This window comes from Dromaius novaehollandiae, chromosome 2 (genome assembly GCF_036370855.1).
Source record: "Dromaius novaehollandiae isolate bDroNov1 chromosome 2, bDroNov1.hap1, whole genome shotgun sequence".
Lineage (NCBI taxonomy): Eukaryota > Metazoa > Chordata > Aves > Casuariiformes > Dromaiidae > Dromaius > Dromaius novaehollandiae.
Window position 1 is genome coordinate 163,951,582 of NC_088099.1, and position 23,547 is coordinate 163,975,128.

At 43.1% G+C, this 23,547-nt stretch overlaps 1 protein-coding gene across 1 annotated transcript in view; it reads right to left on the reverse strand.

Moving 5' to 3' along the window:
- Positions 1-3,852: 3,852 nt before the first annotated feature.
- COL22A1 (collagen type XXII alpha 1 chain) overlaps positions 3,853-23,547 on the reverse strand; it is a 236,601-nt gene continuing 216,906 nt past the window's right edge. The window contains exons 52-65 of the mRNA XM_026113713.2: positions 22,668-22,721; positions 21,639-21,692; positions 21,018-21,062; positions 19,962-20,015; positions 18,855-18,908; positions 16,841-16,894; positions 14,213-14,284; positions 12,433-12,468; positions 12,159-12,203; positions 11,673-11,852; positions 9,084-9,150; positions 7,506-7,688; positions 6,750-6,827; positions 3,853-5,792 (exon numbers count right to left, since the gene is read on the reverse strand). Coding sequence (XP_025969498.2) covers positions 5,605-5,792; positions 6,750-6,827; positions 7,506-7,688; positions 9,084-9,150; positions 11,673-11,852; positions 12,159-12,203; positions 12,433-12,468; positions 14,213-14,284; positions 16,841-16,894; positions 18,855-18,908; positions 19,962-20,015; positions 21,018-21,062; positions 21,639-21,692; positions 22,668-22,721 — 1,164 coding nt within the window. The 3' untranslated portion in view covers positions 3,853-5,604. The remainder of the gene's footprint in view (positions 5,793-6,749; positions 6,828-7,505; positions 7,689-9,083; positions 9,151-11,672; positions 11,853-12,158; positions 12,204-12,432; positions 12,469-14,212; positions 14,285-16,840; positions 16,895-18,854; positions 18,909-19,961; positions 20,016-21,017; positions 21,063-21,638; positions 21,693-22,667; positions 22,722-23,547) is intronic.

Consider the following 23,547-nt stretch of genomic DNA (forward strand, 5'->3'; position numbering starts at 1 on the left):
GGGGAAGTTTCTGACCAGAAATGACAGATCTCACAATTTACTATAAAAGTAACTCAAACTCAGCACCCATCAAGAGAGCTCTAAAGAAGTTACTGCAATGAGAGCCATTTCAGACTTGAATGAAAGTCATCCCCCACAGCACTTAAGGGGAAAAAAGTAAATTTCTTAAAACACATTTTCAAATACATCTGTCCTGTGAAATAAATTGAATTGCTGTGTCTGCCTTCTGCTTAAACAGGCTTCGCTCTCCAGTCAAAACCTGAGTCTTTCAGACAGGACATCATGCTGAGCCAAAGCTGTGGTCAGAGACAGGTTACTCTGGTGTTGGGCACTGTTATCCCTGTGCACTTTTTGACACCTAGAGTTTGACCCTGGGCTTTCCTTTACCAAGGCAGCAGGTCCTTTTCTGCTCTGACTTGCAGAGCGTCTTTTGCCCTGATGCTGATTGCTTCCTCCTCGGGAACTTCAGAGAATGATTAATATCCCCCTGTCAAATTGTTCCCTTGTGCTTTCTCCATAACCTTCATGATCCAAAATGAAAAATAACAACACAGAGCCCACACTTTCAGTGCACAATATCCCTAGAGACCCAGCAGCATGTTCTCATTCTCAGTTCAGACTAACTCCAGCCTGAATATTGCCAGAACAAGGACTGAATCAAGCTATGCAATCGATTCAGAAGTTAGCCCTTACAATGAAAATCTGCTTTGTAAAGCAACTCTGACAACTACAGTTTCATATTCATCATGTCTTAATGCTTTTCTAATAAATTGTTTCCATTTCACAGGTCGGAAGGCAAAAATCTATGTTTGTAACTTCTAGGTCTAAACCAGACCCGTGAAGCTAAGCAGGCTCCCTTTTCTTAATTCAACTTCACCTGTTATAAGGGTGTTGAAAGTAAAATCCAGACTCTTATGGATCCTGTGTTTTTCCCTGCAGGCTTCAGACAGTTACCGAACTTGGCAGCGGGCATTAGGACATGGTGATAGGGTCAAGGTTCATGCCATAACCTTGTCCATCTCCCTCTGAGCTGTATGGCTGCCATTCCCATAGCACCAAGACCTCATCATCTCTAGCGTGTTTATCCCCACAGCAGCTCAGTGGGAACCTGAATCAGTAACGGTGGGATAAAGACACCTACCAGCAGGCTCCCATCCTGGTCAGTGGAGCTCCAGTTAACGCAGGCAAGGCAGCACAGATAGGGATTCACCTGACTGCTTTAGGACGACCTCAACTACTCTCCCAGCCCCACAGCTCACATTGTAGCCACCTAAATGCAGGTGCCATCACCTGACACTGAATCCCACCCTAAGACGGAGCACAGGATTCGATTACCCAGACGCAGGCACCTTATGTCATTCAAGGTGCTACTTCATCTTCCTCAGGACACCTGCTGCCATTCCACCGCTAGGTCCTAACATCGTATCTACCAGTCCCATCGGTATCTCTGGCACCCAGCAGACTCTCAAAGGGTGTTACCCAGCCATGGCTGGCAGCAAGTCCTGCTCCACAGTCTGTGGCAGGGCAGAGCCTGGCCACTTTCCACCTGAAAAAACTGAGCCATCAGTAAATTCTCTCTGTAGGGATTTTTTTGCCCAGCATGTCAGAGTTGTGCTCATCTCCCAGCCAATTTGGTGGTCAGAGCACAGGGCTTGGGGTTGGCCGCTGCTGCAACATTTATTATTGCAGCAGCAACACACATTTGTTTTACTTCTGAACAGAGTAGTCTTGCTTTGATTACACATCTCCAAATAAAGAAGCAGAACAGAATTCAACCTGAAGCAGTTTAGTTCTCCCATATTAATAACAAGAAGCGTGAAAAGGATGGGTCAGTAAAACAGGGTCAGGAGGCTGTAATGAAAAGAGCCATTCGCAAATGGTGAAGAAGGAAAATAATTCATTTCCAGCTACAGCTTCCAAAAAGAAGTTAGTTCAGTTTAAAATGCAAATATTAACTGTTAAATAATTTAACACACAAAATTATTTTCCCCAAATGATTTTTGCATTTTTATTGACAGGCCAGAAAAAAAAAATAAAAAAGGAATAATGGTCTGTTTGCTACAACTGCAATAATTTACACACTTAATTAAAAAAAAAGACCTGTGACACCATAAAACTCATATATCATTAGCACCTTTGTAATCTGTAAATAATACATTGCCTGGTTCCCTAACACAATTTTGACGGCATCTCCTCTCTTACCACAGGGTCAGCCAGAAAAATCCAGCAACAAATATCAATGGATTCCTGGGTTTAAACTTGAGATTCAATGAATAGACTTTACTGCAGTGAACTGACACTCTCCTGCACTGGCTGCATCACTCTGGTAGACCTCAAGGCACCTTACCAAAAAAAAAAAAAAAAAAAAAAAAGAGGAAGCACCAGCTCTTTATTGCAAAGGTAGAATTATCGCGATGCAAAAGCCACGTTCCCCTTAATCAAGCTTGATTAGAGGGAGAAGCTGTGAACCACGTCTCTGCCCTGATCCATTACCTCCTGTCTGCGTGGCTGCTTTGCAGGGCGTTGGACAGGTAATACATGGCTATCTGCCACCTAAGCCTTCTCCCACCATACCTAATCATCTGCGCAGGCACAAAGGCACGTGCATTTACTGGAGGGCAGCTTCTGACCATGCCCGGGGCTGTACTTGTAGGTTTAGTCTCTGCCCAGATGGCAGATCTGATTTAGAAAGCAGTCTCAGGCTCCCTTTCCAAAGACTGCAAATATCTGCATACAGACTAAGGCAAAAATTGTTGCAGCTTGTGGTGCCTGGATTCGTAGGGCACTAATCCTGCAAATACATATTCCTTTCTTACCTTTTTGAGCACTGTCACATAGGGCTCACTTCTATGAGATGTGATGGTAATAGAAAAGTCCCTCTGATGACTATATCCCTACTGAATGAGGGGCTCTTAGCACCAGTCCTGATCTGGGTCTGCAATATGTTTCTTGAACTGCTCTCACTAGCAAAAAATTACACTGAGTGCATGCTATTTAACTGGCCAGAAATCAGTTTTAAGAAAAAGCAGGGAATAGTACCTACTAAAATCAGAGCACAGAGACAATCAAGGGTGTCCTCTAGAGCAGACTGAATGGGTAACTATATGCCAGGGTATGTTAGAGCAAAAGGAGTTAGGCCGTGTTCCCTTTTTGGGGTGGAGAAGTTGCAGATTTCTAGTCCGCGTCTTGCTCACTCAGATCTTTCAATCGTTATTAAAGATGCAGGTTGCCTTTCATTTTCCTAACACAGTCTCTTGGCAATAGCTCCAAAAGACTTTCCAGAAAATCCCCAAATCTTCAATTAGATTCCACCGCACCATCTCAGAGGGATAAAAGATCCTGAAATTTTCTTAACAAGAACATTGTTATGTATTTACCCATTCCATGGTGTTCTTGAGTGTATTGCCTACGTTATGTTTGACATGTGCAAACGTATATGCTAAAAGACAATGTACCAAATTTGAGGAGTTACTGTCATGACAGGAATTAAATATCACATTAACATGGTCCAGTTAATATGCTTGATCTCTACAAAACCTGCTCATTGCCTTCATATTTATTCAAAATCATGGCTCATGCTACTACGTGACTTGTTGGGAGGTATCTCTGGGGCAGGAAACCTGTTCTACATTACCACTGGAGGGATGAAATCTCCCTCAGCCAAGACTTTGGAAGCATGGTGCTCTTAAATATGTGATAAATATGCTTGCCTAATAGTGAAATATAGCAAGTTCGCCTAAGAAGCAGCACAATAACAGATATACCGTTGAGAGTTAATTGCAAGCAGTAAGCTTTTCACCTCATGATATTTTCACTTTGATTGGTCTTTCCATAGCAAGATACACAACAAAATCAAATCAGACAGTTTATTTGCATAGGAAATAGCACCATTGAGATCTACATAGGAAAGACTTTCTTTAACCCTGCCATGTGAACATGTTATTTAATTCCATTTTTCAGTAAAGTGGAGGCCCCTGTTATCTGCTACCAGATGGCAGGAGACTCCAAGGCTGGCAAATGGTTAGCTCTGGGCTTTAGCCACCAGGTCCGACTCTGGGATGGTTGCAGACAGCTGTGACTTCTGCTCAGTTTGGGCAGCTTGGGAGCACCGCGCCATGTGGTGAATGTGCCAGCCGGACAGGGTGTCTCACTTCTTTCTCTAAAAGACCTGATGAGATTTCCAAACACCTTCAGCACTTGGTGTCTGTATTAGGTTCATCACTTCGATCTCCCAGTACAAACTGCTGACTGCAGAACAGTTTCAAAGACGCAGCTGCCTTGCTGGCACGTATGGCCAAGGCCTGATGACCCCCCAGATCTATCCCTTTGTGTGGGGGCATGTCTCAGCCAGAGGGTTAGACTGACAAATGGCCTACTGTGAAGCTCTTCTCAGGCTTCATCCCCTTTTGATTTTTCTCATTGCATTCCCACGTTGATTTTAGCTATTAGCTGATAAGGGGAAAGGGCCCATTTCTGACTTTTTGCTTTCAGTCTCCAACACAATTTCTCTTGATCCACTGGGTTTCTGATGCCTCTTTGCTCTGAATCCCTTCAGAGACTGGCACTCTCCTAGACCAGCCCACAACCTCTCACACACCCTCTAACACACAGCATTGCCAAGTTATCATCCTGGTGGATGGATTATCATAAATAGTGGAGTTGGGTCTTGGGTCACTGAGATTTTTAAGGCCAGGAGACTTTCTATGCTACACTGGCTAATTTTCTTGGGTGAAGCAGAGCTGGATGAAAAGGGAGCTGTCTCTGTACTGACAGTGAAAAAGGGATTCAGTATCCCTGAGCTGACAGAGGGCAACCTTGTGGCTTTTTGCAGAGGCATCTCCTTGACAGCAAGATAAACCCCAGCAGATAGGAACAAACCCTCTGTCTTCTGAAGTTCTTGCAAAGGGAACAGTGAGAAGATTTAGACTCTCTCTGTGGTCTCTTCGGGCCTTACTGTGCGATCCCTCATGGTCCCATAAAAAGTGGCTGCTATAGGATTCAAATTTCTGTCCTTTATATGCAGAAGAACATTAAATTTAACAGGGCTGTTCTGGGAAACGTGCCTTGCCTGTCCATAGCTGACTGTCCATTCTGAGCTGAATGAGTTGGAGATCTTTGCCCCAACGTGGCCTTGCCTGCCTCACCTCCACATGGACTGCAGTTAGCATCAGCAATCCTTCAGTCAGCCTGTGCCTCACCGCTAATGCCCTGGGCTGCACCGTGCTGGATTTAATCTGAGTTTTAAGGGTGAAGGGTAAAGCTTTGGAAAGAATTAACCAGATAAAAGACAAAAATTTTGGCACCAGAATGGTTTTGCATAAGCAGCTATATGATGCATCAACATCTCACGCTCTTCAAAAGAAAAACAATTATTTTTAATGTTTTAATATGCCCTGATGTTAGAGAAAACAAAAACAAAGCCACATGTCACATCAAAGATAATAATAATTATAATAAAAATAATTTGACCGACCGGCAGCATTTGTTGGCTTTAATCACCTAGAAGGCCTCCATGAAAGAAACACAGTTGAAGACATCTGACAGCTCTTGGCAGGCTTGCTGAATTCAAGTTTTAAAAACAAGTCTGGGGATACCTCCCGCACACTAGGGCCCTTTGACATTGGCAGGCCTGGCAGCCAGACTTGCGTAGTAGGCACACTGAGCGGGGTCACACTGTCCACTGGCTCCCGGAGGTCCCTGTGGGCCCATGAGGCCAGGCACCCCAGCTTCACCTTGAGGGCCAGGTGGTCCTGGCATCCCATCTTTGGCATAGCCAGGCTCCCCTGGGAGGCCTAGAACAAAAGCAAAACACCTTTGGTGAGTGGCACCCCGTGGGGCTGACCCAGCCGTGCAGCGTCACAGGAGATGGCACTGCAGCCACACTGGGACTTCAGCTTCCAGATTTGGATGTGGCCTGCACCTATCTACAAGCACGTGGCAAGCGTGGCTCCTCTGAATGCAAGTCCTCCACCCCGTAGGGCCTCTCCTTGGGCTGCACAACTCCACTGCAGCCGTTGTTCCTCTGCCAGCCTGTTCCTGGAGTGGTGCAGCTGCACTGGCCAACTAACGACATATAGTCCTAGCAGAAAGGAGGTGAGCACGGGGAAGCTTGAGGCAGGGGCCAACTGTGGGAGAAGACTGATTTGTACGAAGCACAGCGGCCCCACCATTATTCTAAGGCATTACAGGGCCTGCATGCCAAATACAGCCCATGGAGTTACGAAATGCTTCCCGTACTGTCCTCTGCCAACAAATCAGGGTGAAAGCAAAACTAATCAATGATCTCTAATTGCAAATTATAAACAAACAAAACATATTTGCTGCTGTTTTGTCAGTGAAGACACAGCACTAGCTGTCTGCCTGAGACACAAGTGTTGGATCTGACCTTTTATAACTTCTGAAGCTACCCACATCTCTGGGTTCAGTTTGGTCACAGTAAGATTCTGAAAATGGCAGATAATGCTTTTTATTGTGTATCCAGAAGTGAGAATTAAAACCTCACTTTGGGTGTATACCCAAGGTCAGTTAACCCAGCTGTAACTGAGCTGGATCATTGTACCTGTCAGTCAGACTGGGGAAACAAAGGTGGCCAGATGGGATATTAGTGATTTATTTCTTCCTTTTGGGCTACTGGCTACAGAAATTATTTATACCATATTTATGTTACCCTGACAGTCTATCTAACATACCTTTGTCCCTGTAACTGTTCTGAGTGATGATGGTTTGGGGGGCTTTCTGAATAAACTCACCTGGAATTCCTGGAGGACCTATTTCACCTCGTTGACCAACACCAGTATCTCCTTTCTCACCCTTTGCTCCCCTTTCTCCTGTAGAAAGGGGACAAAAAGAAATGAATTGATAACCATCATCTACAGAATCAAAGGGTATTACAACACGTCTTCTACCCACACTGAAGTTAATATTACTAAAAACTAATTCCTAATATCACACCTCTGAGATGGGACAAAAGCAGGGATGAAAACACGCACCACTCCAATTCTGGCTGGAGGCTGAACACACCCCTACAATCGCTGATCACATTCACAACCTCTATGCTTGAACAAACTGCTGCTTTTAACACACAGGTTTTGAGGACCACCCAGACACTACAAACAGGAGAGACAGACACCAAAGCTCATATCTGAATAAAGTCTACCCACAGCAAAACAAAACTGTGACAATAACTTAGACTTAACCTAAAGAAATACTAGGATATTCCAATATCTGGGAAGCTATGGGATGGCTGTGTTAAAAAAAAGACTTTCAGAAACAATGATTTTTAGATACAAAAAGAAAAGTGAATAAAAAGGCTAATACAATTAAAAGTAGAACTATTTCCTTTAAAAATACACAGAACAATATCCTTTTCAGTCTGCTCCATTTCCCAGATCTCCACCAGAACTGCTGTCCCTCAACATGCTCCTTCTGCCACTCAGTGCCAGCACTGAAGTGTGGGCGGTAGATACATCTCATCAGATTTTCTAAACAAACTAAGGTTCGCTCACCTTTTGGACCCATCGGTCCAGGTGGCCCTTCAGATCCAGTTTGTCCAGGCCGGCCAGGCTCTCCTGGAGGACCAGTTCTTCCTGGGAGTCCTTCCTTCCCAGGGGGACCCGGAGGTCCCGGTCTGCCATGGGATGCTTTTACATGTGCAGGCTGTATCTGAGCCAAGAGGTAGGCCAACTTTGCTGTGAAGAAATTGATTTTTTTGTTTAGATTAGAAGGTCAGTGCATAGAGAGCCAAAACTACTCACCCAGTAAATCCCATGCATTTTCAAAGACCAGCTTTACAGGGCCATCTAATTTGTTGTCCTGACACAGCCCTTCCCCATAAGCCATCAATGCTGCCTCCCTGACTCTCTTTGCTACTTCAACCTGATTGCTTAGTAGCTTAAGCCTTCTTCTGAATATTATCCTTAACCCTATATACTTCTCTCATCCTGCTGTCCATGAGTGAGCAGAAGTTTTTTTTTTTTTTTCCTTTACTTGTATAGGCAGTGGTGGGTGTCTGTAGAACTGAATCAGAACTGCTTTGAAAGGAAGCACCTATTTTCACTGCTTCTGCTACACAGAGCAAATGCTACAGGTATAAAGAAACATTTCTTTTCTGTTCTGGGCTGCTACACACTTGAAGTCAAACCTAATGTACCCATCTCTGGCTATGAAGTCAGAAATTGTAATTAAGGCAGCTCTCCATATCAGCATATTCTCTCACTTCCATGCAGGCACACTACTTGCTTCTTCCAGATTCAAACATGGAGCAGCATAGAGAGCTCTTAAAACACATTCAGAACCATAAAAACATCCTACGGAAGGGAGGGAAAAGGGTTTTCTATGTTCTCTTCATTGATCCAAATTCTCAATAGCTTTTAGGCTGGGGTGAGGTTTGAAGTCTGACAGCATGGAAGTAAAATTGTTCAAATGAATCGTCCCATTTCACCACAATTTTAGCATGGAGGCAAATGACCATGGATATGTTCCAGCTGCCCAAGAGCTATATGAGGAGGTCTCAGCATATGACACTATAGTTCATCGCAGATGTAGTCAGCAGTGGCCCTAAATTCACATACTTTGAGAAAAGCAGCAGACTACATCCATTCCTCCCCATACAGATGTGCATGGGATGTCACAGAACCACTTCTCCTCCAGCTAGGACCTAAAAAGCACATTTACCAGAGCCCACAGTCCTTCTGTGGGCTCTTACTCTGTTTTCTCCTCCAGAGCTGAACCTGTTTTAACTTCAGCTTCTCTTTTCCTACCATCTCAGCCCAGGCACCTGCAAGAATGAGTCTGCAACCAAGCTATTTCAGTAGCAAAAAGCCATGATGTGATTAGCACAGGCAATGGCTTTGGCCTGAGGAAGAGAGAAAGCGCCTGCACTATTGCTAGAAACTTTAAGCATGGGGAATGGTAAAGCTTGCCAAATACATTTCATTTTACACATCTCTTTCCAGGCAGACCTGTCTCAACATTGCCTTCTACAAGCAGGAGAGGTTCAAGTGCCAATTACACAACCAGAGCTAAGGAAGGCATCTTCTGTAGTCTCAGATCAACCTATTGGCTTCCCAGAGCTGATCACTTACCATCTAGCTGCTTTGCTAACTCCTCTTGGATTAGCCTTCTCAAAGTCTCCAGAGACGGCGGTTCCCCCTGGGGAGTAATAATCACAGTAATAACAAAACATAATAATCACAGCCCGTGGAGCAAATGAAGCTTTCAATGAAGGGCTTAGTGGGTTGCAGTCCTTCAACCTACTGTGTACCCAGGGCTGCAGCAGGGACTGCTTGAAAGAAGGGGAATGTTAAGGAACTCAAAACATCCAAAATTGCCACGCTTCCGGCATGCCAAAGACTTAGAAATGGAAAGAGGGGGGCATGATCAGAGTCCAGGTTGGTATACTGGCCCCCTCTGCTTCCTCGAGAAAGTCTCCCTCCTATACATTAATAAGAAAAGCGATGGAAATCGAATCTGGAGACACCCTCTGCACGACCAGAGCACAGGGGACAGCATGCTCCTTTCCGCCCTTCTCTGCACGTTTCCTCGCAGAGAGATGTGTGTATTCCCACGATGGGTAAGGCTGGTATCTAGACTTGGTATAAACACCGATCGCTGACAACCTTTATCTCAGGGGCAACAAAATCCAGCTTGCTCATACGATGCCCATTCCTCCAAGCAAATACAAGATTCTGCCTGATTTCAGGATACTGAAGGGAGACTGAGGATGTGGAAGACAATGTGGCTCAAAGATATATAGAGTGAGTCAGTACATCTGCCTGCCTAGACCCCCTACCCAGCCTTCCAAGGGACAATATCCTTCATGCTCCTTTCTCAGCTCTTCTGTGCAACAATGCTTTCAAGCAGCTGTAATATTCCCTCAACATTCAATGCTATGTGAACAACAGCTCTGCGTCATCCAACTGAAAAACTGATGAAAGCATGTTTGGCAGGCTGGAATGAGAACACTTTGGGTTGGGGCTTTCCCAGAAAACAAAAAGTGGGTTTAGAGCAACCAAACTTCTGTCTTTGGATGCTCTGTAAACTTAAAGAAAAAAGTCAGCTATATTTTAACGTGCAACCATTTTGAAACAACAAGCTCAGACTTCTCTTTCAAAAATTGTGAAGTGAGATGTTTCACATAAAATATACTTTCATTTTTTTGGCTAAAATTATTCTTTGAGTTTGTGACAATTTTGGTCAAACTAAAAACTACATTCTTCTCAGATCAAACCATTCACATGAAAATGTTTCTTTTCCCTCACTCCTTTTAACGTACAAGAATGCAGAGTGTGTTCCTCTATGTTTACAAAAAGCCTGTGGGGTCTTCTGAATCAGAAATTACTCTTCATTAAGAACTGTAGGTTTTACTAAATAGCTAAAAGACATTCCAGTTTTAACAGATTTTATATAGCATTGCTGATAAGTATAGACTACAAAGTTCATCCATTTGCTGCCTTCTTCCCAACAGAGATTTTGCATGATAAAATGATGTTTGTTGGTGACAAAAGAAATGACTTTGTCATTGCTACTAACCATTTGTGATAGCTTTTAGTGAATATCCTAATAAGTAAATATGACTGCAGCATTCTCTAAAGGCTTAAAAAAGTATCTTTTGAAGCTTTAACCCTATTAGTTGCATTATGTCTCCATAATCATCACTGGATTTCATCAAATCTCTCTGTGTTGTTGAGAAACAAAGAAATGCTTTGTCTAAAATTTATCCAACTTTACATCAGAGGTTATTTTACTGTTTCATCCCCCCCAAGGTAATCTCAAAAGACAGAATTCATCCTCAGAATTGTTACGGTGGTTTCACTAGGGTAAGTAGTTGTTCTCATGCTTCTATATACATAACCCCCAGGCACTCTCGATGGCTGTATTGTTTCCTGTTAGAAAAAAATAATATTGAACTAAAATAGGTTTTCATTAATTCTGGTGAGCTGACTCCAGAATTTCCAGGAATAAACCAGTGACCTTTCCGCAGCTCAGCATTCTGTCTCTCATAACAACCGAATGAGAGGTAGAAGAAAGACATATGGAGATATGAACAACTATGCATTAACACACGTATAGAAAGAAGCTGTTTCAGACTCCAGGCACTCATGGTCAGAGTCACGCAGACTGATTCAAGCCTTTAGGAGTATCAGGAGTCAGGGAACGGAAGCCTTCGCCAAAGGTCTGAATTGCACAGCCCTCTTGAAGTTCAGTCCATCACCACACACAGAAGTCATTAACTAGCCTATTACAGGCAATGCTACCCGTATAGCAGTAGTTTTATGCTGGAAGAATTCTTCCTTTTATAACTCTAATTAGAATTTATAAATAACATTCATCTTGCAAAACACCACAGAAACTGTAATAAGTCAGTCGTTTGAGATCCTAGTCACATGCTGCATCAGAAGGTTGCAGAAGTAGCTATAGGCATTCAGTTAAAGTTCACTTAGCAGAAGGACCCTTCCCCCCCGCTCTCTTTCCCCCACAAGACATCCCTAAGATATGCTATAGCTCTGCTTTTTAATTATCAACAGATAGCAGATAAAAATGCTGCCACCCCATAGAGACCACGGCAAGGGCATGTTATAATCAGCTTTACCACGATCTTTTCTTAGGCACTTTGTTGACCACACACCATCACAGTAGTATTACTGGACAAACCTCTTATCTGCCAGTCTTACCCGTGGTCCAGGAAATCCTGGCTGTCCTGGGGGACCTGGAGGTCCAACTTGCCCATTGTCTCCTGGAGGTCCATGAGGACCCATCAGTCCCGGATGGCCTTTATGACCAGGTATTCCAGGATCACCTGGAGGGCCCTTTTCTCCTTGAGAGCCTTTTTCACCTTTGATGCCAGGCTCTCCCTAACAGAAAAAGGCCAATGTTACCACCACAAAATAAAAGACAAACTTCTGATTTCCAAGCACAGCGAAACACAAATAGCTGAGTTGGCAAAGTTACTGAATACAACATCTGGCGCATTACAAACAATCTACAAATTATTACTGATGCAGAATGATTAAAGAGACGGCTAGGAGGGTGGGGAAGCATGGCAGATCCCTACAGGCCACACTTCATTCTTGAATGACCCCTTCCCCCCATCCCTAATCCAAAATAGCTCTCTTGATTTCAAAGGAACAAAATAACTCTAATGATGCTCTCCAACCTACCCTCTCTCCTTTGGAGCCAATTTCGCCTGGTTTCCCTGGTACGCCCTGCAACAAAATAAGGGTGAGAATATGAGAGCTATCCACAGTTTTGCAATGATTCCTGTGACCTGGGGGAAAATATGTTGCTGTTTATCCCACAGATCCCTGAGAGCTCTCTACCTGCTCTCAAGTATCAGCAATTAAAGAAAAAATCAGTTTGCTGCAATCCAGGTAGCATACGTGACACTTTTACTGAGACAAAGTACTCCTTTGAAACAATTGGGAATACTCTTACCTCTTTTCCTGGAGGACCTTTCTCTCCTGGTTCTCCCTGAGATACAAAGAGTGAATTTAGCATAACATCACAAGGAGTTAGAAGTTCGACACTAGCTGATAAACCTGAATCTTAAATTACATTTAGGGCACAAGTGTTCTGTCACACAGCAGTGGGTTTAGACTATATATTCTTAGACTATTGCTATAGGTTATGTTCTGGAAAGGCAGCTCCTACTATTTAAAATGCGTTTTCAGTAAAGCTGCATATATCATGTAAATGTTTCTAAATGAATGGAAGCATTTAGTCATTTCTACAGAACCAGCTGAGATCAGGATATATGTTTCATTGAAAATGTGTTCCTGTTTTCAGTACATTTTGTTCCTTTTTCTTAAGGATGTTTCACAAAGTTGCCTAAACTTTACTTTGGTTGATTTACTAAATGCTGCCGATCTTTTTTAGCTTCAGCAGTGCCAATGCTATAGCCATAGCAGTCTAAAGATGTAAAGGAAGTAAATTCTGTAAGGAGAGGTATCACCACCAGTCGAGATAATGGATACAGCCCCTGTAATAAAACAACTTTGAGCCTGACAGCTTGCATGTATTTTCCAACTATCTCAAATTATGTAAATTTAAATAAGCATCCTATTAATTTTTTTTCCTATAGCCTGCATATATCAATGGATAATAAAACACTACAATCTTTGTATTTTAGCATTTCAGGGAAAAAAACTATCACTGCAGTCCTGAAGCACTGCACTGCAAAAGCAAAGCAAGCATTAAACTAGTAACTGCTAAAATTCTGATGACTTTCCTCTATCATGAATGGAAAAATTCCTCTTTAGAATCCATCTACAACCCACACATATGATCATATCTCTAATGTGTGTGTACAGGTGGTATTTTTCCTATAACCTGGAAATGCATTTAACAGCTTCCACAGGGATATCCTACATCCATGTATGCTCTAATTAGGGGTGTGTGATCACAGCAGCTCCAAATCAGACAGCAGCAGACTTACTCAAGTATTCCATAGTGCCACGTCAGCTTTAAGTGGCCACCATGTTTGCTGCTTTAAATTAATTTTTCCTCTTTTCACCAAAAAAATCCCTTTCCAAGCAAAAAAAAAGGAAAAAAAAATCAGCTTTGCTAAATTCACATGAAAAAGTTTAAAATCTCATCTCAAGCCATAACAGGGCCAGAAACAAAAATATTTACCTGGCATCCACCTTTTCCATCCTTCTTGTGGAATGCAGCATATTCTGCTAGCCCTAAAATGGCCCAACATACTGGATTTTGAGGCTGCAATATTTTCATGCGTACAGGTGTTTTTCAGATCACTTTGGGAGATATCTGAATATTTTAATTGCAACCTCTGTTGCTGACCCTTGAACTGTCAAGCTCATGGTAACAAAGGAAGTTTCCTCTGAACAGAAAATATCAAGTGTATCCTGTATTATTATAGCTCTTCTGGGGTTCATGCAGAGAGATATTCTGAGTAAGTCAGACACCTCATACTTGTATTAAGAAGACAACTGCACCAGCCCAATAAATTCACATATTATAGGGGCTGATTGATGAGTACTGGTTCAGTAAATGAGATTACAGACATTTGCACACAAGAAAAATGCTATCCTTTGCAGTCCAGTTTCCTTTGAAACTAAAATATATGGCTTCTGGATCTGCCAGATCTATGCCCATGCTTTTTAACCTAATTAAAGGTGACTGTGTCCCATCTTCATCAGTCCAACATTTAAAACCAGGCAGTTAGTGGCTCTAATCCATCCCCGCACATACTTACAGGTGGTCCTCGGGGTCCTACAAAACCAGGGATTCCTGGGCTGCCGTTTTCTCCTTTATTTCCTTTTGGACCCTTAGGACAGAAATGAAGTAGATACTAGCAGCCCTTTCTCCAGAATCTCTTTTCCAGAGCATACATTTACAGACATATTGGAACTGGGAAATTTCACTGTAGCAGCAGGACTCCCCAAAACGACAAAGAACAGAAGAACAAAGTCATTTAGAAAAGCAGATTGCAAACACCACATCTGCATTATTAATAAGCTGTGTGGAGTCCCTGTGAAAAGATGAAAACGAAGTGACAATTATGGAAGTGATAGGAGGTACGTTCGCTGGATACTTCTTGTGCTGCACAGTTTACAAGGTGTCATTACAGCCACAGAGAAGTTGTGATGCACGGCAACAGGAGAACAGCCCAGATGGTCATAGTGCGCAAATCTGAGAATACAGTTAACAGACAAACAACTACTGAGTTGCTCCCTTGCCCTTATTTCCATGTTTGATTTAAAAAACGCCCACCCTGTACCTATCTTTTGTGATATTCTGCCCAACCTGCCCTCTGTTCTTACAAATCTCGGCAGCTTAAATGGCAGCTCAGGAAACAGATCCATTTCCTATTGATTTTATTTTTTTTTTACTTCTATTTTAAGCTTTTCTTTCACAGTGTTGTTGCCCATCTTCTAATTCAGAATGTAACACTTTGGCTTCTTAGAGTAAAATTTGTTTTCAACTTGTCTGCTGTAAAGTGAGCTCCAACAAACCTGACAGGCACAAAGCGCATGGCGTTCAGGCACGCAGCGACTCCGAGCCCTGTGACGTTGCACAAACCAGAAAAGTTTGGAGATATCAGGAGATGAATTGCATTTCCATATGCAGATTTAAGTAGTACTATGAAGTGGGACTTGCATTGTCAAATAGAGAGTACAAAAGAAGTTTCCTGGCAGTTGTTACCCAATGTCCTTGTGATTAAAAGTCATCAGAAGTGAAGCAGTCCACAAGGTGGAAAAGAAACCCATATCGCCACAACTGTCTCCCTTTTTTCAAATAGAAATGTAATATATTGGCTTGTCACACCACAATATGCTGTCAGAGAAATTAGTGTATTTCCAGACAAGAGTGCAAATAAACAGACTAGTGTACAGCACAAAGAATACTTCTCATAATAATGTTTATGAAAGGGACAGAATTCATTTTAATGCCAGAGAAAGGTACTGAGGAGACCACTGTCTGTTCTGCTGACCAGCAATGTCATTGTTTCCTTTTTCTCATCCATCTGACTTTATCCATTTCTCAATGTCTTATGTTATTTTTGGACTGTCAATCCTCTGGAGCAAAGGCTACCTTGCCTCTGAGTTTGTGCAGAAAGCTGCCTGGTGAGTCCCCAGGTGACTGACTGTCTAGGTAATGTGATAACAGTGATTATTTAAAAAATTGCCTTCAGTTGGCACTCAGGGAGCACCCCAGAGCCATGGCAGCCCGGCGAAGAGGAGGCATCAACCCAGGAAGCCAATAAGCAGCAATAGGAGTTGGGAACGAGGGTGGGCATGATAAGAAGAAGAAATGGAGGCTGAAAAGACAACAGCAGTGATACAAGGGGAAAGAGGCAATAGCAGAGGTCCCAGAGAGGCAGGGAGAAGCTGTGACAAGAAGAAAGCAGCAGCATCGGTTCTTGGCTACAGAAAGGTTGGGAAGACTGTGCCACCCCCACCGCATACAACTACATGTTATCACCTCCCCATGCGAAAAGGTGTTGCTTGCTTCTCTGCAACAGCTTAGAAAGAGAGGTCCTGTGACAAGGCAAAAGGTGCTCAGGGCACAAGCACATGGTTTGGCTGAGGTTGCTTTATGCAAGGGTGACACAAAGAAGAATGAGTCCCACTGCAGTTTTTCGAACTCCTCTTGCTATGCTTTTGTTTCTATTTGAATCTAATAGCCCAGTAAGCTGTAATGTCTGGGTGAGCAGAGAGAGGGCAAAGCTCAGCATTTCAACAGGTGCTACTGGACACAAAGGTTCCTTTGCACGGATTTGCTGAACCCTGAACAATTTTCAGCAGTAGAACAGAGGAAAAAAACTTCCTGACTGTCCTCCTTACAGATCTTCATTACTATGCTGTTCTTCCACACAGGATGGCCCCTGGGGTATTTATTCTGCTCCATGATCTTGGTTTACTGCCCATTGCCTGCTCTTTCCCAAAACACCTGGGAATGATTTCTCTACTGCTGCTATTCCTCAATGGCAGTTTGCCAACACCCCGAGGCCCTCTCCTTCCTTCTGATGACTCTCCGCTGGTTGCACAGTCTCTGCTTGACAAAATTAAATCCACTCATGAAGATGAGGCATGCCAGTCTTTTCTTCATACGAGGTAATCAATCATTTCCTATTTCTGTGAACACTTAGCTTTTGCTGGGAAAAATGATTACCCGACTAGCTGCTGAATTCCAGGAACACAGCCAATGGCCCCCCTGATTCTGTGGCCCAGAAATGTCTTGCAGGTCACTGGCCCCTAACTTCAGATATGGCAACTTGAAGGACTGTGAACAGCTACACAATATTCTCCACCTATACTTCATCAGTCACCTCTCCTTGATATAGCTGCTTGCTGCATCAGTGTCCTTTTGTGGTACTTACTGGGTTACCTGCTGGGCCAGGTTCTCCTGCAGGTCCAGGTGATCCATTCTTGCCCTAGGTCAAAAGGCGAAAGATAAGTAGTGAAGTAAAATATACTATAATGAAAAATATCCACTTACTCCACAACAGAAGGGATTTCTTCAGCATTGTCCAGTCTCCCCTCCTCCTGGCAGACTACAGAGTAAGGATCTCTAATTCTCAACTGACCCTGTAACTTTTGCATCCCTGATCGCATGGCTGACCCCATCTTAGGACCAGAAGTGAGATATGTTGATCCCTTAGTCTGAAGAGGACGTGAAAACTGAGCACTCCTCCTCCTCATCCCTATCATATGTGAGATCCTCCTGTATGGGTGGCTGTACCTACTATGGCAGCTTCAAATCACTAGTGTTCAGACAATCCCCTTTTGCCCATTTCGAAGCTGCTCTTGGCAATTCCCAGGTCAGTATAAAAGTGCTCCGCACTGACTGAGAGGTATCTCCAGATCCCTCCACACCCTCTTGCATTAGAAAACTTCCTCTCTCAAGGGACTGAGCCAGGGCCTGGAAATCACTCCTCGGAAAGGCCTACCATCCTCTCACAGCTGTTATCTGACTCAGGCTTCTGGTGCCAGGCACTTGCTTTTTAAGCATCTAAGACCATGCCGTTAGGGGGAATGGAGAGAAACACATGCTCCAAAGACTTAATGCATATTACATTCTTTTGACACCAGAAAACTTGGAATGAGTCAAATCATCCTTTAGAAGGACTTGTTTCTTCTCATTCCTTATAAAAGGACCTGAGGTGACCATCTATACTGTCTAAAGTTTGTTGAGATGAAATTCTGCATCCTCTACCTTTCTCCTCCCAACACACCATGCAGAGGTGCTTTTCACTGCACTGGAGCTGACCGCAAAAACCAGCCCTTTTACCGGCAATATTCAAAATCATAGCTCATGCTCTTTATTAGAGAGGAAATTAATGAGATGAAGAACAAGGGAAACTGATACTTTGCCCTCCAACATCCAAAAACCCAGGCATCTCTTCTCCAAAGGGACATGGCTTGGCTTGGAGCTATGGTAATTTCTTTCTCCTAAAACCTTCTTATTCATTGCTAGTGTTGTGCAGGGGCACGACATGTTCATTAGTGATGTCAGCAGTCCAAGAATAATGAGATAAACTAGAAGTTAGACACAAGAGCTCTCCATATGTTCCTGCAGTCTAATCTAAACCCCTACTGTCCCAGCTCCGAGGGACTTGCCATTCCAGCTCCTGGCATTGCTGGCTGAGTCAGCATTTTTGTCCTGATTTTGGAACATGTTGTAGAATCTGTTTCGCTAGCCTGTCTTCCCAGAAGGAAAAGAAATCACTCTTATTTCAACATATTAAAGATGCACACAGGTTCAGCAATTGAGACTTGCATTCAAATTTGGAAAAAGGTTGATTTTTAAGAGAGAACTAAAAAGCCCAGGAAAAGTAATTTCTCAGCCATCCCAACTAACACTTCTGAAATGTCAAATAAATTGCCACTTCTCTACTTGAGACATAATAAAACTCTACATGTGTTCAATTAAAAAAAATCTTTTCCTAAAATTAAGCTTTTCTGCAGAAGAAAAAATAGAGGGCATGACAAAATGAATGGTTCATTTTTAAGTATCATAATTGGACCCCAAATATCTCAAACTGGGCACCTGCAATTAGTGTCTACCTCTGCAAACCACATCCTGAGGCCATACAAGAAGTGAATGAAATGTCAGAGACAGGACTGGAATATGAGCACTTCTGACTCTCCAGTCTTGGCAGAACCCGTTATCCCCAAATCAGCAGTCATCGCTATTTGGCACACCCATTAGTCCATGCCACCCATTTAGCAATATCATGCTGATCTATCTTTCTCAAAGTAAGTAAAATGTTTTACTCAAATACCACCTGAATCTTGTATAAAACTCTTCTTCCAAATAGAGGTGGAATCTAGGATATTTTCACTGTACACAATGTACCCTTCAAAACCTGCTTGTTGAAAGAGAAAACTCACCGGCTGCCCTCTGAGTCCTCGAGGACCTTGTGGTCCTATGGGACCAGTATCACCCTGAAAGGAAGAAAAGTATTCTGTTGAGTGAGAAAGATCTGACACAGAGGCAAGTAAATTATCATCTTAAAAGGTGCCTGTTAAATTGCTCTGCTCATGTATTAGGGAAAACAATATTAAAGAAAACTCTCACTACTCCCTTCCAGTTGTGCAGGAGGAAGACCAGCCTCTTGAATTTTAAGTCTGTCTTCACCAAATGCAGTGTGATTGCAAGGAGAAGCCATTAGCATCAGGTTATCTTAAAGCTGGATTTCTCAGGAACAGATTCTCCAGCACTTCTCAAGAACTGACTACTTCGTTCTCTCTTGAATTAGGTTTCAGACCTGCTTCTACCTTTTCTGAGAGGTTCAGCTAGGCCTGTCTTCCACTTTACCTTGTAGTGGTACCATTTACTGCATAACATTTTTCCAGTGATACAAGGGGTGCAAATGAGAAACCACCTCCCCAAGTCCCATGGCAATGGCATGTCAGCTACTTGGCACATTGCTCTGCAGCTATTGCAGGATCCTGCCCAAGTTATGTTCTCCTGGGGCTTTGTTCCGTGACTGCATTTGAAACGAATAACGTCAGAGGATCGGTTATACTGTCTGTCTTTCCTCTCAGCAGCAGTGTCTTATTCCATGGGTATTTCTCAGATTCCAGTGGAGCTATTTGTGCAGTAAGGTACAGATCCTGTAGAGGAAGAGTGACAGAATCTGGCCCAATGGGACTTGGCCGAATGAAGCATGGCTCAGAGAGGTGTGTGGCAGAAAGCAGGCCCGTCGCTATGCAGCACAGCCTGTGATTCAAACAATACAGTTTTCTGCGCTTTTCCAAAGATATAGCTGACATTTAAGTGTCAGCTGCTGAGCAGTGACAAAGGCCCTCTAATTCCTCGTTACCATAATGAGCTTTGCACAAATCATTCCCTGTGCACTGCTGCAATAATTTACCCTTTATTGTAGTTTCTGTGGGTTTTTTTTTTTTTTTCTTGAGTGGGGGGAACATTGCGAATGAAAATTTTCATTTGTCAGGGAGCAGGGGATTCATTTCTGTTCAAAATGGTACACTTACATCCTTCCCTGGTGGCCCCTCGCGCCCAGCAGGACCTGTCACACCTGGCTCCCCCTGCAATTCAGTGAAAAGAAAGGAGAAGTCATCTCAAGGTCAATGACAGACCAGTAACATCACTGCAAATGGTGTGGGGTTTCAGCAATATTGGACTGAAGCTCGTAATTCTGTGAGGGCACGAGGACTTTTTAAAGCCAACAGGAGCCTCGTATATCAGACAGGACACACGGCTTGTAAAAATAACTCAGGAGCCTCTTCTGTAAGTGATGCACAAGGTAGTGCACCGCTTTCCAGCAGAATATTAGCTACTGTTAGTGCAGTGATTGAAAACCACCAATGTACACATGATGCAGAAACTATTTTAATGAGAAAGAGATGAGCAGATCCAGCATAGGATTACTCAGCTAAGCTCCTGCAAGTGGAGCATTTTCTTTCCCTGTGGAAAGCCAGAATTAGGCAGAAGGACATTCAGTTTTGTATTCCACTCTCTATACCAAGGAGCCTTTTGTGCTGCACTGCAGACTCAGAACTGCAAGGAGCCCAACTTTTCATGCAGGACTTGAGTTTTGTGATTTATGACTCACAGGCAACTAAGCCAAAGGCCTAGTGGCATTTCTATTCTCTTTTCTGTATGTTTTGTCTCTGAACATACTCTGCATTACTAAAGCTTTTCGGGAGGAGATCTGATGCTTGTCCTACAAGTGCAGTAGGGTTCCTCCCCTTGCACTTCAGCATTCGTACCAGTGGGATGTGGTATAGAGGCATCCTGTGAAACTTTCTTACAAAGGGCCGTCTCAAAGGGAGCATCAGAGAAATCAGATTTACCAGCTGCCTCACCTTACCTGGAAGCAGAACTTCAGGAAAGAGAATGAAGACGGCTGCTGTGATTTTATGCCATGGCTGCAGCCCATGGAGTTGTGGTTCAAAACAGTAGTGTTAAACACAGGCCTGTCATCATTTTTTCTACAGCTTCAAAAAGACTATTCAGGTTCAACTGTTTAATCAACACAATATTTCTCCAAAAGACCATCCTGTGTGCATAAAGGACATGGTACTTACTTGAGGACCTGGGGGACCTGTATCTCCTCTCTGTCCCTTGAAACCCTATAAAAGAGGATGAAATCAATGATTGCCCATTATTGCAATGCACGAAGCACTGAGAAAGCTTTAGCTTTAATGTGCACTTAATAACCTTCCAATTTTGCCTAAGATTACCAGGAATTGGTCACTATGGAGCTGCCATGTCCCAGGGAGTGATTAGGAAGGGCTATGTCCCAGGGACACAGTTCTATAACTCCATAGGCTAAAAGACCACAGTGTGTATATTCCTGCTGTGACCGGCCCATAGATCATCTAGTCCTAGATTTCATTGTCCCTGTCCTTTCAGAGAACACACAACAGAGCACACGAATTACATATGTAACTTTCCTGTAAAAGAGGGGATCATGTGTTTTTGTGCCTTAACCTCCGGGTCAGCCTTAGTGTGAAGGTCTTGGAAATGCCTGTGTTTGATTTTTACTGATTATTTATATACATAGTCACAATACCCTCACTGTCCTCAGCCAAGCCAACTCTTTGGTTATACATTTGCCTCAGTAAGGGATTGCATCTGCCCAACAAAAGGTTCCAGGCCAAGGTATAAAAGAGTTGCTGCATTGAATCCTTTGGAATGGCACCTACCGGTAAGCCTCTGGCACCCTCCTGGCCAGGAAGTCCTGGTTCTCCAGGCTTTCCCTACAGGAAAAAATCATGATGAGCAGTCTCAAATTTATCTCTCCGCTACAGAAAACTCTTTCCACTCTTCTCCTTTATATGTAACAATACTGAGAACTATGACCGCCCCGGGTTTCTCCAGCAATGTCTGTGTCTGAGCATGCAATAGAGACATTCCCATGGGTACCTCTACCAGTACTGCTGGGAACACAGCCTTCAAAGTTCAAAGAGCACTTGTGTCTTTGGACTTGCTGCTCCACATACTGGTTTCCCTAATGACGGGGGACTTGGCTCTTTACAGAACGACTAACTCTTACACTACGTTTTGACAAATCACATAAAAAGGCTGGCAAAGCCAGATACTGAAAGTACATTCTTATTATAACAAACACAGTTGCAGGGAATAACATTCCATGCCCAGTTTATTAACACTTCCCTTCGGCTGGGCAACTTCATGGCTCAGACTTTTCTCTGAACAAATGCAAGTACAGACTAAATAGAGAAAATCAGATATAAAGCCCTCAATTCTGGACAACAAAACAGTCACAGAGCATCCCAGTAATGGCTTCTTTGAAGACAACTCCCCTACTTTTTTCTTTTTTTTTTCTTTTTTTTAATCTCCCACAATCTTCTGCCAAAAAGTGGATCACAAGGTTTAACAGTGCAAGACAACTTTCTTTCTCTGCAATATTTATGGTAGCTGTAAAAGTGGAATCACTAGGTTTTACAGTATCTACGGTAGTTGTAAAAATAGAATCACTAGGTTTTAGAATATTTATGGTAGCTCTAAAAGTAAAAGAACACAGTTTCCTCTCAAGATTGCTAGCGTGTGAATCTTATAAAATGCTCAAGACAATATAGTCCTTCTGCTGTTAAAAAAAAGACATGCAAACAGACTCTCTGGACCCCTAAGGAGTCCATAGATAGGCAGCTCCAAAAGCAATAACTGGATGCAGGCTCTGAATGCCTGAGTGAAATGGCTTTAAATTACATTACCGGTTCCCCAAGAGATCCTGGCTTGCCATCTTTGCCGTCATTTCCAGCAATGCCCTGTAAATGAAATGCAAAACAGGGTATAAGGATGGAGTCTATAAGAAGGATCGGTATGTTTTTGTCAGTGTGAAATCTTACAATGACACCTCTGCTTCATCATAGTATACTTGACTTTGCATAGTCCTCAGAAAACTAGGCTGTTTCTATAGCTCAGCCATAAACCTCTCCTTGCCACAAACTGTCTCCTATATGGTACCTCTAATGGGTGACCTTTTCAGCATGGCAAACACTCCAAAAGATTATAAAGATAGGATTCTAAAAACAGATTCTTAGCTGGTATAAATCATTATAATGCCATTATTTTCACTGAGCTAGACTGCTTTACAGTAGAAATAGCTCTGGCCTTATCCCCATAAGGCATAAAAACAAGATAAAACATTGTAGTAACAGATTTCCCGGAAGAAAAGAAATTAGATTCTATGGCCAAGATGCACTTCATCTTGAGTCAATGTAAAGGAATTATTTCAACTGTGGATTCAGATAAAGACAATATTCCAGCCTAAGAGTTCTTGTGCCCTTACACTGGGAGCTCTTATGGGACCTATTATATCAAGGGACCTTTACAGGCTGGAGAAATGGGAAGAGAGGAACCTCATGAGGTTCACCAAAAGGAAGTGCAAAGTGCTGCGCCTGGGGAGGAATAACCCCATGCATCAGTACAGGCTAGGGGCTAACCAGCTGGAAAGCTGCTTTCCAGAGAAGGACCTGGGGGTCCTGGTGGACACCAAGTTGAACATGAGCCCTTGTGGCAAAGAAGGCCTTGGGCTGCATTAAAAAGAACATTTCTACCAGGTCGAGGGAGGTGATCCTTCCTCTCTATTCA